Genomic DNA, 16717 nt, shown 5'->3' with positions numbered 1-16717 from the left:
CATTTCCATGCACAGAATTGAGACACTACTCCCCCTAGCATGTTCATATACAACATCGCGGTCATGTTGCTTGTCAAGATCTGGAGAGAACGACCTTGGATGGAGAGGATGAAGGGCTTGAGTGCCAGCCAAATCACTCACAATTCCAGCAGGTTGATGTGAAGAACCTGCTCTTCAGGAGACCGGTGGTCTCTGATCTCCAGATAAGCTGCCCACCCAAATTTGGAGGCATCCGTCACTCAAGTAGCTATGGTCAGGAGGGAGATTGAAGGTCATCCACTTCTGCTGCAGCACTTTGAGAGATTAAGTTGGAGTATGACAGATCCCCCATATTAGATATAATGCCAACATGCATACATGATTACGAGAAAGCCGAAAGCCAACAGACCTAGCAGTCAGAGGACTTTCAGGACTGGGACTCTTGTACTCTGTTGAAAGAAAGGGGCCAATCCCTGAATGTCTGCAATCCTCTGAGGTGGAGGAAAGGCACAGAGAAGGGTGGTGTCCAAAACGGACGATATGAACAGGAGTCATTGGGATGGCCTCAGGTGAGATTTGGGCTTGATGACTGAAAAGCCTCGGTCGAACAGCAACAAGACCATGGACTCAAGATGGCACGACAAGACCTTCGGTGAGCCCGCTTTGATCAGCCAGCTGTCCCGGTACGGGAAGACTGATATGCCTCAACTTTCTGAGATGGTCTACGTCCACTGCAATAATCTTTGTGAAGACTCATGGTGCTGATGTCAAGTCTAAAGGGAGTACTGCAAATTGGTAGAGCGCAGAACCACCAGTGGGTGTCTAAGTAGTTGGATGGCCAGGGACTGTCAGAACTGGGAGCCGCAGGGGACAGTGACCAGGAGGGGACCTTGGTAGCTTGGCTGCTGGGCGTCATACTCCAGGCTCACAGATGCTCATGACGGCTTGAAATCGTGCTAAGCTATTGAAAGAGGGCCGTACAGCTATTGAAAGAGAGCCGTATGCAAAAACACTTATCGCTCACTCTATGCATCGGAACTTCCACTAGTGGGTATGCCAACAGTACAGGAGGGGTTCTTCACGGCTTAGAGGCTGCAGGCATTGACAGAAGTGAGACTGCAGACAACGAATGACTGCTATGATATGAAATCTCAGGAGTTTGAGTACATGGCCAGTGAAGGCAGACTTCCGAATTCGCAGTTCCTGATATACTGGGCCCTGAGACACTCAATGGGGACAATGTGGGAGGACGAGCACACTAAGCCACCACACCCTGAAACCTTGCAGAGGCTACTCACATTTGGGGGGCGTGGGGTGAGGGGTGCTCACAGCCTGGTATCCTGGTTATATCGGACCTGGCTGGCTATGATGCTACCGCCACTGATGAATCTGGGGGCATATTGTGAGACTGCTATGGGGAGGAGTGGTGAGGGGGACCTCAGGGACATCAAATGGGGCCCAGCCCTGGAGCACCCGAGACTGGTCTCTAGAAAAACTGTGTTCAAATACACGCACTTCAACATAGCACATAATAAACACCTCACAGACTGAATGCTATCTGCAGCACTTATGATAAGAGCTCCCTCGATACATACCAAGAGATGCAGAGTTCCTACACATGACAGGGGCATGCCCCGTGACTGCAGCCTTTTGGCAGGTAGTCCTCCTCGATGCTGGAAACGGTGGTGAACAGGGTGGGCCTCCACTCCTGAAGATCTGCCTCCTGGGACTGTATGCACCGCTGAAACCTGACAGGGGTGGCTCAAATTTTCTGGCCTTGTCCTTAGTGCTTGCTAGATGAGCCACAGCAGTGCATTGGAGATCTCCTGAAGGCCTGCCCAGGTTTCGGTGGGAAGAGGAGGTGAGGAAATGGTCTGTGGAGGAGGGCATCGCCCTCTGCACAGAAAAAAGATTGAGACACCGCACACCCTATTAAAGACCAGTGAGAAGAACTTGTCAAATTGAACTCTGACACGCCACACTGAACAGGCCTACACTATGGGCCCGGAAGGCATCATGTAGGGGAAAAGGTGAGCACTGGCATCACTACCAAATGGACCCCAGCACCACATCCTTCCTGGACAACCTCCACAACATTGGACTCCGCCAGCTCGTGACCGAACCCACGCACTCAGCAGGACACACCCTCGACCCCCTCTTCACAACAGGAAACTCCATCACCTTCAGCCACACCACTGAACTCCCATGGACTGACCATCGATGCGTCCACTTCACAACACCCACCATCCACAGACACCAGCACCTGCTCCCACGAAGAAACTGGACCAGAATCACCGCCGATCAGCTAACCTCATCACTCGGCAACTCCACCCCAACCATCGAGGAAAACGACGACCCCAACACCGCAGCCCGAACCCTGCACAGATGGATCTCCGACAGCGCCAACACCATAGCCCCCCTCAAGAAAAACAACAACACCCACGCCAAGAAAGCTTCGAGAGTCCAGACGCACTTGCCGCTGCCTCGAAAAGGCCTGGAGGAACACCAAATCCACAGAAGCCCACAACAACTTCAGAGCCGCCACCAACGCCCACCACCAACTCATCAGAAAAACGAGGAAAAAAGCGATTGAAGACTGAATCTCCACACATGCACACAACAGCAAAGAAGTCTTCAATATCATCAAGGAGTTCGTCCAAACCACCAGCGAGTCCACCAACATCCCTCCCTCACAAGACCTCTGCAACAAACTCAGCACCTTTTTCTACCACAAAATCAAGAGCATCTACAACAACTTCGACGAAGACAACCAACACACTGAACCCTCACCAACCACCCGACACCCTGAAGCCAGCGATCGACAACTGGACAGCACTCACCCCCGAAGACACACTGAAGACAATGAAGTCAATCCACTCCGGTGCCCCAACGGACCCCTACCCCCAGCACATTTTCAACAGAGCCGCGGACACCATCGCACCCATGCTCTGCCACACCATCAACCGCTCCCTGGCAACTGCCTCATTCCCCGACAACTGGAAACACGCTGAGATGAACCCCCTGCTGTAGAAACCCTCGGCGGACCCCTCCGACCTCAAAAACTACAGACTCATCTCCCTGCTTCCGTTCCCAGCGAAAGTCATCGAGAAGCCATAAACAGCCAACTCGCCACATTCATCGAAGCACAACATCCTCGACTCCTCTCAATCCGGCTTCAGAAAAAACCACAGTACGGAAACCGCCCTCCTCGCCGCAACAGACGACATCCGTACCTTACTGGACAAAGGAGAAACAATAGCCCTCATCCTCCTCGACCTCTCAGAAGCATTCGACACAGTCTCTCACCGCACCCTAATACGCAGACTCAACGACGCAGGGATCCAAGACAAAGCCCTCGACTGGATCCGCTCATTCCTCCCCGGCAGAACGCAGCGGGTCAGATTCCCCCCACCTTTGCTCTCGGACCCAAGACACTGCCACATCTCCCAGCACCTACGCACTCTCCACTGGCTCCCCATGCAAGCCAGAGTCACCTTCAAGATGCTAACCCACGCTCACAAGGCCCTCCACGACACCGGACCAGCATACCTGAACAGTCAACTCAAATTCCATGCACCCCAAAGGACCCTACGATCAGCCCAGCTCTCCCACGCCGTGGTCCCCCGCACCAGAAAGCCCAGATTGGGAGGCTGCTCCTTCTCCTTCCACGCGGCCAGAGCCTGGAACGACCTTCCGCTCCACCTCAGGCAGATAATATTGCTCCCCCATCTTCACAAGAAACCTCAAAACCTGGCTCTTCGACAGACACCCTCCTTGATGGACTGGAACCTGCGACCCCCCAACGCCTTACGGGTAAGTAGTCGCGCTTAACAAACATTTGATTGATTGACTACCCTCAATGGTTGTGGAGAATATAGACTCTAGCTGGCGGGGCGAGACATGACGTTAGTATAATCCTGTCTTTGGCACTGTTGGGAGACTGGAGGGAAACAGGCCAGGCACATTTAATATTTTTGGCTGCATTCATCCACTATTCTTTTGTGCACTGTGCGGATTGTGTGACACAGGAGGCACCACCTTGAGACAGACAAGCTATGCAGCAGCCCGAATTACAAGATAGAAATAGACATAGCCGAGCATTACTCAAACGCTCCTATGAATATTGTTTGTATAACTATCTACACTGCAAAATAATTTTAAAACATTTTTTTTTTTTAAATAACTTCATCAAATCCTGTGGACACTGTCTGGATTCAGTAGCTAGTCAGCTTAAAAACCTGCCCTGTCGTAGGTATAGCTAAAAGGCAAATTGAGGACACTGGATTTAATTTTATAAACTGGTTAAGAATTTAGTATGGTGTAAGCTTGTATAGGGTTTGATGCGTTAGCAGGTAACCAAAAAAACGGTTATCTAGATCACAACTGGTATATATTGAGTGTGAATGTTCACCCAATACCATACTGAAGTATGTACATTGTCAAAACCAATGTACACGATGCTCAGGTGTTCATTTAGTGTTGTCTCATATATGCTTCTTCGTGGTATCATTACTGTATTATAGAGCTGAGCTTTCAATATGCAACAATTTTGCACTAGGACAACAAAAGATATGCAGGTTGAGCAATATATTGGGACATACGTTAGGAATCAATTAGGGCCTTTGCAAGGAGACCAATTGTCAACATCACAAGCACTGTGAATCGGACTCCTCGGAAATCAAAGCAAATAGGAGAGAATGAGGTCATTTGAGTATTCTGCTTTAATATGTATGCGAAGGACTATGGTGTCAAAGAAGACAATGGCCAATAGTGATATGAAAACCTTCAAACGGGAAAATTGAGTAGAGACTTAATCAGCAATGTCTGTTACCTACACGAACGTCCCAGGCATCCTACACATCAGTACATATAAAAATATTAAATGCGCTCTTTTTAATACATTAGATTGTTTTTTTCTTGCACAAAACATTCTGGCACTGGATTAAAAAAATTAGCCTCCCTTCTTGATGTAACCGTTAAATATTAAGTGAACCAGACATGTAACGTATCAAGCAATAATGCTCGAGTGACAGAAATTGTAATTACACAGCACATCTTCCCAACATGTAGTTTCAGTCCACCGTATGGGTCTCAAAAACTAGACTCTTTCAATTCCCCCTTCAGAGCCGACTTCAACAAAGAAGGGCTATTAAGGAAAGAAATGTTGAACGTTTAGCTAAACAATTTTTATGATTTACACCTTCGTTAGCAGAAACTAACCTGGTCAGGATTTACTTCGTGCATGCTTGTACCCGTAACTAAGAGCATAACTTGGGATCTTTCCAAGGTTTTACTTTGCTCCCTGAACTCTCGGCATATCCACAGACCGATCTCTTGCCTTGTGCACAATATGCACCACGTGCCTTTCATTACAGACCAAATCGTTGACTTTACAATAGAAAGTTTGTCTTTGCTCCAAATAATCTTATTGTAGTGAGCACTGAAGAGATGTGGATACCAGGGTCCTGAGCTAGTGCTACCTATGATAGTGCATCATTATTTGTTCAACTCCGTTCTTGTAAGGTCACTGCTTCAGAACCCAGCACGGTTGTCCAGTTAACTCCTTTCCTGATCCTTTACTGGTTACAAGTGTGAACAACGCGTCTCGAGCTTTCATTGCTTGCGGTGGATTCTCTATTGACAGCCCTTAACAGGTGTCTGTTAACTTGGCTCCAAGCGTTGTGTGCATTGTTTGCATGCTTGTGTTTGACAAAGTTTTCCCTTTACTTCTGCTGTGCACTTTGTTCTTGTTCTTTGTGTATTGTGGATATCGCCTTTGACTGGTATCACCTTCAGAGTTGCTGGATCCAAGGGTACAAGTGTCACATCCTGTGTGAATACTGACTTTAACTTATCTTCTGTTAACATCTCGAATGTTAATAGCTTGTCCTCGCCTGAATGTCCCGTCAATGGATATTTGGCTCAGATGTTATATTACGTCATGTTGTGTTATGTTATGTTGTGCGCTATATGTTATGTTAATTTGTAAATCGCACTATCTACCATGAAGATATCCTGGCGCTGAGCAGGTCTTCCTGCCATAAACTCCTTTTATTACTTTGTACGGTACTTCATTGGGTCCCTCTTCATCTCTGTGGTTGATCTCACTTTCCAAAACCTTTCGTAGTGTCTCCTCTAAAACAGGCCCTAAGACCAAGCCACAGTTGTGGATGACCTTAAAACATTTTCCAAGTCTATCAGAGGCAGTAACTGAAGCTGGATATCTTCCTGAATGAAGTAACTTACACAACCTTATTAAGAAGATGAACAACTTGTTCCTAATCATGCTGCAACCCATTCCTGACACCACATGCTGGTTTCTCCCCATCACTCCATTTTGTCCTTCTTTTAGGACCTCAGAATAAAAGAGCATGCAATGAGAAGAGCAGTTATACTACACCACCAGTCATTCTGTAACTAGGATTTTTCAGCGTTTGTTTTAAGTCTCCTCAGCAACTGAAGAATATGTGAAAGCTCATTCTGGAGCTAAAAGTGTCTGGGAGCGAAGTATAAACTATTTCAATTTGCAAGATAGGAGTGCCATGGAAAAAAATTTAATTATTGAGGAGATGCAGCAGATCCAAGAGTAGTTGTCCAACATTTAGCCGATCAGTTAATAAGTGCTGCAGTATTCTTAAGCAATACAATAAAGGGTAGGTGAAAATGGAGGCGCAAATGCTAGGGGCGGGAGTGATTCATAAATAAGCTAGGCATAATTTAGTCATAAATTAACCTTTGGTTGAGTCGCTGGTACATCATCATTGGCTTATTAAGTGGGTGTGCAGCCAAAAAGGACAAAAGTAGATAAATCTGGTCCACCATGCGTAACTTTAGTCTACCATGAGGTGCTTAGTCTTCTAATCAAATGTGAAGCACTGTATTCAACAAATACTGGCTGGTGACCGGGCATTTCTTACACCCTTTGGTAGGTTATTACTATCCACGAGATAAGAATAAACAGGACATACAGTGTGGGCAGCAGGGATGCACGGGAGTCAACTAAAAAAGTGAAGTCTGGTGCTAGAAGAACGGCTCGTTCTAAATGAAAAACTCTTATCAACTGTTAATGGGCTGGAGAATCACTGTAAGAAGGGGATGAGGCTGGATGAAAAATGATATTACTAGGCCAGGTGCCTACAATATGCTGAACTATGGGGCTCACCTCAAGGTACTTTTAGAAGGTCTTAGCAGCTGGCAGAATGGCACCCATCTCTATTACTTATTGGCTGTGTAAGGGGCCATCAAGAGACCCAAAATTGACCAAGGCAATAACCGTCATCACACATGCCTGGAATTGTGCACCACAGATGTTGGGAGAGGGCTGCACATACATAGATAACTCACCTCTGTAGGGGCATGGCCACTTCCCTAAGGCCACGAAGGAAACTGGCACCTCACAATAGAAAAGAGAAGAGTTCATTAGAGTGGGAAACTTGCTTAGAGACTGGCCAGCCACTGGGAATCAGATCCTGCAATATAGAAGACTTATACAGACTGTGAAAGAATGTTTTAGCCCACCATCAGCGAAACCTCAAGTATCAGCCATTCAGTGGAGAAAGTATGTATTTCCTATAGAGGGCCTTACTGCTTACCAGAGCTCTGAAACGTCATAGGTTTAGGAATAATGGGGCCAGGCACTTGAGTACGGAAGTGATCTATAATGTTTGGGAAGGGATACATGCGTCCATGAAGAAAATAAATTAAGACCAAAGTTTTGGTTGTAGGAGCTTTTACCTCTATTTTGCTCAACTGCTGGTTGCACCTCAAAGCACGTGAGATATCAATTCCCAAGATTACTCAGGAACTGAAGTTGAATTTTTGTTAGTAATCTATTAATGAAAACTCAAAAAATAAGCCGCCTTAATCAAGTTTCATTGTTCTGAAGAAATGCAAGAAAACAAAACCTTCTTCATTGCAAGACTATCATGAAATCATAGTGTAGGCTGTAATTACTTCCCGCCTGTAGTTTGGACATTCACATCGTTGCTTTTCGTCACTATCTTTTCAGTAGGCTGCAAAGCAGACAGAATGCAGCTGCAAGATTAATTTTTGATCTTTAAACGCCACAATTTGGTATTGCATATTCTAGTCTTCCTACATTAGTTCCTGGTTTCTAAATGAACACAGTTTAAGTGCCTAAACATTTTTCCATAGTCATTTTTCAACAAGATGCAGCATTCTTTCAGCATTTGTTCCGCATCAGCACTCTAACTCTGTAAATCTTTGCAAGGTTCCTAGTTTTCATTGTGCAAGTTCAAGAGATCATGTGTTACCCTACTGTACCACTAAGGCTTGGAATAGTAATGTTCCTGAATATTAGAAGTAAATAATAAAAATATGGCAAGTCTCTAAAATTCAGTTTTTTTGCTTGTCCAGTAGTACAGCACTGGTTATTTTTCTTCCTTACTCTAATGCCGCTAGTAAAAACTGTACCAAATTCAATTACCATTAAATGTCTAGGAACATCAGATTTAAATTATTTAAATGTAATTATCTCCAGTGAATGTACACGGTCACATTTAAATAAGGGAGAGTACATTCAAAGTTGTGGGACTGTGCGACAAATCCGACCATGACAAGTAAGAGTAATGGGTAGAAAAGACTTAGCAGCAAATTTAAGGCTTTGTGGACACTGCACATGTGCTGAAAATCAGCGGATGTCCTGTCCCCCATATTTAGAGTGCTTGGATATCTATTTGCTCTAAAGAGTATGCACCGGAATACGCTGACTGTTAGCAAATATCTAAATCAGCCAACCTCTAAATCAGGTTTGAAGTGTCCATTGGATGATTTCCACAGGAAGAAAAAGAACCAGTAGGTAAAAAATTAGTGTGTGTCATTGGTTCTCACTGATAGAATGCTCGCAATGATCCATAAATTCTCATCTCAACATTTGCTTTCTGATCTGGGTAAATGTGTAGGCAGAGCTGGGGACATGACTATGTTTGGGTATCCTGACAACTACTCTGCTGTGTGCACCTAATGAAGCACTACACGATTCTTAAGTGTGTTAAAATAGACCAAGCTTCCAACTGAGGAAAGAGGTTGAGAAAAATGGGATGTGGGCCACATGCAGTGAGGGTGAGAATCTTTTACATTATTGATCAAATACGCAAACACAAATTACACTTTAAAAAAAAAGCAAAGTAATCTTTCACTTACTTGTAAGCCTGGTTGCTCCCAAAACAAAGGGATAGACCCACGAATTTGTATAAATGAAGACACAGCGTCTTCCAAATAAATCACCTTGTAAGAAAAAGAGACAATTACTTTCAAAGCAGACATACTAAAACTTTGGGTATTTGTTAGATGCACATTTTGCATGGCATGATGGACATGTGCTGTTACATAAAAAAGATTGACTAGTAAGGAAAGCCCAAAGAGATGAATCTAAAATACTTGTATTACCACTGCGTTTGTTCTCATCACAGTTCTTACACAAGGAGGTGCATTCTCACCCAAGACAGGAAACACTGTTGTCCCTATCAGAAGAAATTCTTCCCTCATCTACCAAGAACATACTCTTCCTTCTTCGTAAAAAAAAAAAAAAAAAAATCAGTCCAACCCTCTTGACTATGCATCAGCTAGACCTTCTGTATGATGCCAGGCCTCAAATCAAATGGAAGGATGTACCTATAGATGCTGAGGGGAGTGACAATGGGGCAATTCAACAGGAGAATGGTGAAGAGGAAGGCTCAGTCTTGGAATAATGAAGATTCCTAGTGAGTAAGAGGTCAGGATATCTCCTTAATTTCGGTTCTAAACAGAAATCAACATGGTGGAATTAGATGATCATTAAATAGGGTTAGATCTTCTTCATGTGGTATTGGCCACAAAATGTTCCATCAATACGTATTTAACAAGCTTGCACTGCAACCATGCATGTTATACATCGATAAACACATTGTATACACAAATATGAAAATTAGAGCATTACATGCTATTTTGTAATCACATGCTATTTTGTAATCACAATAATATAGAAATCTTTTTTTAAATTGCATAAAGTTAGTCAATCAAATCTGTAACAAGAAAATGGATTCTAAGATGTAGGGCCTAATCCACAAGGGGTAAACTTGCTGTAGTAACTTTACTACTGTTTTTGAATTCTAAGTCAGGGCCAGAGGCAAGGATTATGCTTTTCTTTCTTTGCTTTATTTTATCAGCAGCCATGACAAACATTATCAAGCTACAATCACATGAACACTTTAGGAGAAAAGTTCATCACAGTGCATTAATCAGGGTGCATACATCCCTTTTATAGTCCTCTGTACATGATGCCTTCTCCACTTTCTTCGCAGCTCCTCACAGCTGTCAATGAAGTGAAGGACCAGTGGGCCGTACTTTTCTGTTATTTCTTGTTTTTATCCTATTCATTTATGTTGTTATGCTTCTTTACTGCTAATATTGCCTTTAGGTAATCCCTAGCTCACTGCTACGCGGTTTGAGGACCCACAAGAGCATTCTCCTGTCAAAGGCATGTCGGGCTGGGCGCCGCTGTCTTACGATCGCTAGAGGCACCCACATGCCTCTTCTGAGGCTTCTCTTGGCTCGTAAGAGCTCATCGTGCTGCTCTGATTGCATTCAAAAGGCAGCGATTGGATCAGCGAGACTGGCCGACCGCCTCGTCACCAAGCCCCGTGTGCCTGGAGTGAGACGCCACTAAGATGGGTCAGTATTTCCCCTTCGGGTTGATTTTCTCCCCCCTGCACGAGTGTGCCTGTTCACTCCCCTTACTGGGGTCTGTATTTGAGGTCAGCGAGTCATGCTAATTACATCGCGCATCGAGCGCTCCACGTGGATACACACCAGCTCCCATAGAAGGAGCTAGGACACTGCACCCAGGCAACTATATACCGTATCTACAGTTTTCACAGTTTACCAACTGTACAATAACGGTTTAATCTTTAGCCCAGTGAATACAAGGGCTGGTTGTGCCTTCAAGGGCTCCTTTGATTACTTGGTTTACCCAGCATACAAGTGCCCTTAACATGCAGAACATGCATGATTCCTACATGGAGGGAGAGTCATTACTTACCTCCCAACTGACAATTTTTGTGAGGTCATTAATGCCTCCACGCAGAGGGCGGTCTGAGAAGCTATGGCACCTGAGCAGTGCAGTGCCTACCACCCATTCAATCCAAGGGAAGAACCCAGAGAGTCTTCCACCCTTGCGCTACAGGCCAGCCTGAGACCCCCCCCCCCCCCCCCCCATCCCCTCCAAGATCTAAAAAAAGAAACGCACCCACGACCCAGGGGTTGACTTGGATGCCTTTGACAAGTTGAAGTGTGTCTTTCTGGGTTTCAGTAAACTCCCCAAGCCAGTGGTCATTCCCCCATTAACTGTGCCTCAAAAACCCACCTTAAGCCCGGCAACATCACCTGCCTCCTACACACCGGATGCGTCGGATGGGGATATACAGCAAGACCGGCCCTGGCATCCCTCGTCTGAACCTAAGCCATCCGAGGGGACAAGACCTTGCCAATGTTAGATGTGGACATGCTTGACCTGGCGGACCTCTTGCATCTCTGGTCATCTGATTAGGCTTCCACAGACAAGGTGGCCATGTACGTGGTAAAGAGATTGAGAAAATCTCTTGCTAAAGATGTCCGCAACCGCATTAATGTGAAGTGTATCCACCCATCCTTGGCAGGATGTAAATTTACTAGTAAAATTACACTCATAATTTGTGAATAACAAAACAATCACGCTCTGAGGAGAGACAGTACCATACTACTAGCAGCTCTCCATAAGCAGCTCGTCAGTGCAAACTGAAGTTGTGGCCCTGGGCTGAAAGGGTGATGGTGGTTTGCAATACCACCTGCCTTTTCTGAACATCCTCAGGTGTGCAAAGTTGCAAGAGAGGAGGGAGAGTGTAAATGAAAAGGTGGACTATAATCCACTATTCCTATTCCCCTCTGTGGCCTTAGTAACTGGAAACAAGATCAAGATTGGTGGGGGGAGGGGGAGAATGCTTCTTTGTGATGTTACAATAGTCCAAATGAAGTTTGGTTCTCCACTATTGTGGTGTCAGAGCAGAGACTAACTGGATTGCGAATTTCAGCTCAAACTACTGGTGTTTTATAAGAGCAATCTATTACTATTATTCAACTCTTTATCTGATCATATCTCAATGCTATATTGAGTTTTCATCTACTCGTAATATACAAATTAGTCCTCTCTTTAAAAAGGAGATTAAAAAAACTGTACTGTGAACTGCACATTTGCACTGTACACTGCAGTAGCTATCTGGAGGGAATCCACCTTCGTCTGCATGGTCACGCCGGATTTTTCATCTTTTGCTGGACCCCAATTATTTTGCAGGCTTTAGAACTCTGTGCACTTTACCCCTGTACGTGTTTGTGCTCCCCCTTTAAACATGATCGAACCGGCATATTCTTTAATGGTGTATTTAACTTACCTTTAAACCCCAGTATATGGAACAAAATGCACCCAGGGCCAGGAAGTTAAATTTCCCTACTGGACAGGGCGGCGCTACAGTGCCTGGCCACTAGATAGCCGACTCTTTGTGAGGCTCTGCCAACTGGAGGTCGTTTATCCTAATTTATACGTTTCAAGGATGGACATCAGCACTTGTTTAATATGTGTATGCAATCCTACTGCCTTACAGGAGCTCCTTTTTGAATGAGCAGGCAGACAGAATTGATGGCGACTGCCATGTTGTTCTGTGAGGCCTAATGAGGAATTGGCGGCGCTGGGCCTGGACGCGTTGCTGCTGGCGAGAATTGGGGATAAGACCCTCTACACCGCTGACCGTGGCTGGCTACGTGCAAAGGTCTGTGAACAGGTGTAAGGAGACGAGGAATGTGAGAGGCCCCGCAAATATTTGCCACCGGTGCGCCGACCAGCCATATGTAGCAGCCAGCTTGCGAGAAGCACTTGGGTAAGGGGACTGTTGGCGGAAGATAGCAAGATAGAAGAGAACATGCACCTTTGGGTGGAATAAGACCTACATGACAACAACTGTTGATCTCACTGGGTGTGGCCCAAATGGCTGACTTTACGGTAATCCAGAGTCTAAACTAGGATCTGTGGTTGTAAATTGTATTGTATTGTATTGTATTGAGACAGAGCACATCCTGAGAAAAGCGCCGGAGCGCTGAGGGCTTTTACAGCTAGATAGCTGCTTAAAGCGTGGTGTGGGTGTCTAAGGCAGAGTCGACTTAAGACAGCCCCTGCACCCACATATGGTGATGGCCACGGCGTGGCAAACCCACCCCACCCCGCAATTAGGACCAAGGCTTAATTGTGAACTGGACTTTGTTTAAACCTGCATCTCATGTGTGTCGTGGAGACCCGCATGAGTCCCAGTGTAATGGGAGCATCCATCCGTACATTTTCCATGTTCTTAAACATTTTGCATGTCATCGGGTTGCGACCCCTTGCACCAACTGTCAAGCAGAGGAGCTGCGCTGCACATGCGTTGGGGCCAAAATTGAAGCCTAAACTGAGACAATATGTATGCCCTGCCTGTCCTAATTGTCGCTCTTATCTAACGCTAAACCCAATAGCTGAGGCAATACTTGATCATGTTCCTTGATGGGATAATGCGCCTACTTCTTGGCGCATAACACTTACTTGCTCCCCCAAGCACTTACAGCGCATACAACATTGAATGCTATCATCCTCTGAATGTCTGACTGCTGGCCTGCTAGTGCCCTCCTAACAGGGCTAACAGGGGTGGCCGGCCTAGTTCATATTGCTCTGAGGGATCGACCCCTGCAAGGTGAACATCACAGTGCCATCTCCGGGTGGACTGGATACACATTTGCAGCATGGATCGTTTCAGAGCTGTTTGGTCTGCTCGTGCCCCTGTGGAGTGGCCTCTTAGTGGTGTGGTATGACTTGGCCGTGCTACAGAATACAAAGCACCCCTCAGCTCGTAATCTACATTCCTGTAGCCATAACTCCTCTGCTGACCCTCACTGCATTGATGATAGGGAAAAGAGAAGCAAAGCCGTCAAAGCTCACCTTTGACCAGAGCCGGCTGACGCACATGACGGAATAGTCGATGGAGGATCGTCAATCATGCCTGGGAAGTGGAGATGGCACCCTTTAGAAGCCAGATGTTCGGGCAGGGTTCTTAGACCTGAAACACAGCCTAACTGCCATCGACACCAAGACCGATCTACTGACTGACAGGTTTGACCGGCTTAAGGTAGTGAGTTGAGGATCACGGAGAGCGCAATACTCAACTTGAAAAACTCACATCAACGACTGAAGATGACGGGGCAACGGTGAGCGAGAAAATGCTGCAGATGGAAAATGTCTTAGAGGTCATCCGTAATAAAAATTAAGACCTCGAAGCGCGCACACGGCAGAACATAATCCGAGGATCATTGGAGTTCATGAATCGAGATGGAACGCATGTAAGATTACATCGAATCGATGCTGCAAAGACTTTTGGGATTTATTCTCTGCCATGCTGACATTGGAAAGGGCGCACGATCTCTAGGCCCGCGTCCCCCAACACAGTGCTGAGGATTGCAAGAGATTAACAAACCCTCACTAATCAAGGTTCAACTCTCTCCTTCCACCCGGACTTTACGGTGGCTGTGCAGGCAGCCAGGAGAGACTTCATGCCCGTTAAGCACCTCCCTTCTAAAGACAGACGCCAAGTACTCCCTGCTGTACCCAGCCAAACTATGTATCTTTCACACAGGAAAGACCACATACTTCACTGACCCAAAGACGGCCACCAAGTTTGTTAAAGGCATCCCACTGACGACGACCAGGGCACAAGTAGAATCTAATAGTGCTGAGATAGGATAGTTCAGCAAGAAGGATTACGATCAATACAATCAATGCATGCTGTTAATTGCCTGATCGAATGCTACTGATGCACTGGCCCGGCCCACTGATAATACCTTGAAATATCTCATGCTGTTAGCAGCTCCGGGGCTGTTGGGTCTGTGCCTTAATCATTTCTACTTATAAATTTTATTAAATTTAAGGTAGTGTGGTGATGTTCTTATATTAATCTTTATTCGGATATTAAAACATCCAAGCAAGAACATAACAATTACAAATTCCAGCAATACATTAATATAACAAAATACCCTTAAAATATTTAAAATATGACAGTTCATCAGGGTTTATCCGAGACCTTAATAGCTAAATACCTCTGGCAAAGCAGCGAAACGAAGTATTTATAAAGTGCAGAGTTTTAACAGATTCAATGCAGGCGGCACTAACAACATAACATTTTTAAAAATGCATAGTCATAACCAAATTAAGACAATAATGTAGACTGTATCATTTTAAAACATCATAACGCTTCCAAAGTTCAATAAACCTTTCATTTCATAATTAGATTGGGACCTTAGCTACGTCTGCAATAGGGACCAAAATATACATGAAAGCTTTTATGAAGACAACTTTAGTCATAATACCCGACCCTCTCTACCCTAGAGCAAAGTTGTTTACACCTCGCATCTAGTCTTCCTCAATTTTGCAGCTAGTCTTAAAAAATTCACTGTGCAGAACAACGTAAGGGGATCCGAAGAAAGTTTCAGGTATAAGAGTGCCACCCTTACGTGGGTAAATTTATTCTTTCTTAGAATAGTTTTTTAAAAAACTGCCCTTGGGTACTCATATAACGGACAAAAAAATACAAAATGAAGGGTATCCTGCGGAGATCCCAGATCGCAGCCGCACGGACCCTTTGACACAACATCTTTTGTGTACCCTGCGGGAACGGCTAAAATATGGTGTAAAAGATCTAATCTAAATCTGATCATTAAAAATCTGTCGTTTTTGTTATACATATACGCCAGGTAAGGTTCTAAGCCTGCTACAGATTTTGTTAAAATGTGGGCTCTCACTGAACCTTTCAATATTTCACTGTCTTCTCGTGCGCAAACTAGGCGCCTAAGGTGTTCAGCTTTTATGACAGCTTTTACCTGGGGCATCAAGGTCGTGGGCTCATCAAAGTAGTTTCCAAATCCCAGCCACTTCAAAGTGTCCTTCACATATTTAAGCCAGGGTATCCGGAGTCCTTTGTCCCTGTTAATGAAGTCCTTTATTATTTGTCTACTTAGACTAGCCTCAGGGTTGGTCCAGATTTTGATCCAACACATTATTGGTTTGGTGCTTATCCTGTCGCTAATGTAAGGAAGCCCTAGCTCCTCATGGACAATGTAGGCAGGTATACTTTGAGGAACTTGCAAAATCCTTCTAAGGAATTTATTTTCCTCCAGTTGTATTAGGGAAGTATTTCGGAATCCCCATACCTCGCTCCCATACATAGTTTTAGAACAACAAATTGAATTATATAAATGCAGTATTTCATTCGGTGACCAACGGCCTAATCTCGAGGCTCGATTCATAATTGAGCCCATTGTGCTCGTTTGTTGCTTACATTTCTCGGAGATTAGTGAATTAAAATTGAGTTGTTTGTCGAATAATATCCCTAAATAATTAAAGACCTCGACCTTCTCTAATTTGTGTCCCCCAATTTTAAAAATAAAATTCTTCGTTGGTCTTTTTCCTGCTTCCATTATGTATGATTTTGTGAGATTAGGATATAAATCTAGATTTGCCATAAACCTACTAAAGCCGTCGATGAGAGACTGAAGTCCCCTCCCTGTACGGGATAAGAGGACTGCGTCATCCACGTATAAAAGGACGGGTATGCTTCTTTTGCCAACTCTTGGACATTCTACCCCCAAGTCGACAAGTGCTTTATCCAGACCATTTATGTAGAACGTAAATAAA

At 44.9% G+C, this 16717-nt stretch overlaps 1 protein-coding gene across 7 annotated transcripts in view; it reads right to left on the bottom strand.

Moving 5' to 3' along the window:
- SYNJ1 (synaptojanin 1) overlaps positions 1–16717 on the bottom strand; it is a 683220-nt gene that overhangs the window by 489331 nt on the left and 177172 nt on the right. For all 7 annotated transcript variants that reach the window (XM_085623112.1, XM_085623114.1, XM_085623109.1 and 4 more), the window contains exon 6: positions 9142–9225. In XM_085623112.1, the coding sequence (XP_085479238.1) occupies positions 9142–9225 (84 nt within the window). The remainder of the gene's footprint in view (positions 1–9141; positions 9226–16717) is intronic.

Source organism: Triturus cristatus, chromosome 8 (genome assembly GCF_964204655.1).
Source record: "Triturus cristatus chromosome 8, aTriCri1.1, whole genome shotgun sequence".
NCBI classification, from domain to species: domain Eukaryota; kingdom Metazoa; phylum Chordata; class Amphibia; order Caudata; family Salamandridae; genus Triturus; species Triturus cristatus.
The sequence above is the reverse complement of the archived record's forward strand: the minus strand, read 5'-3'. Positions and strand labels throughout refer to the sequence as shown.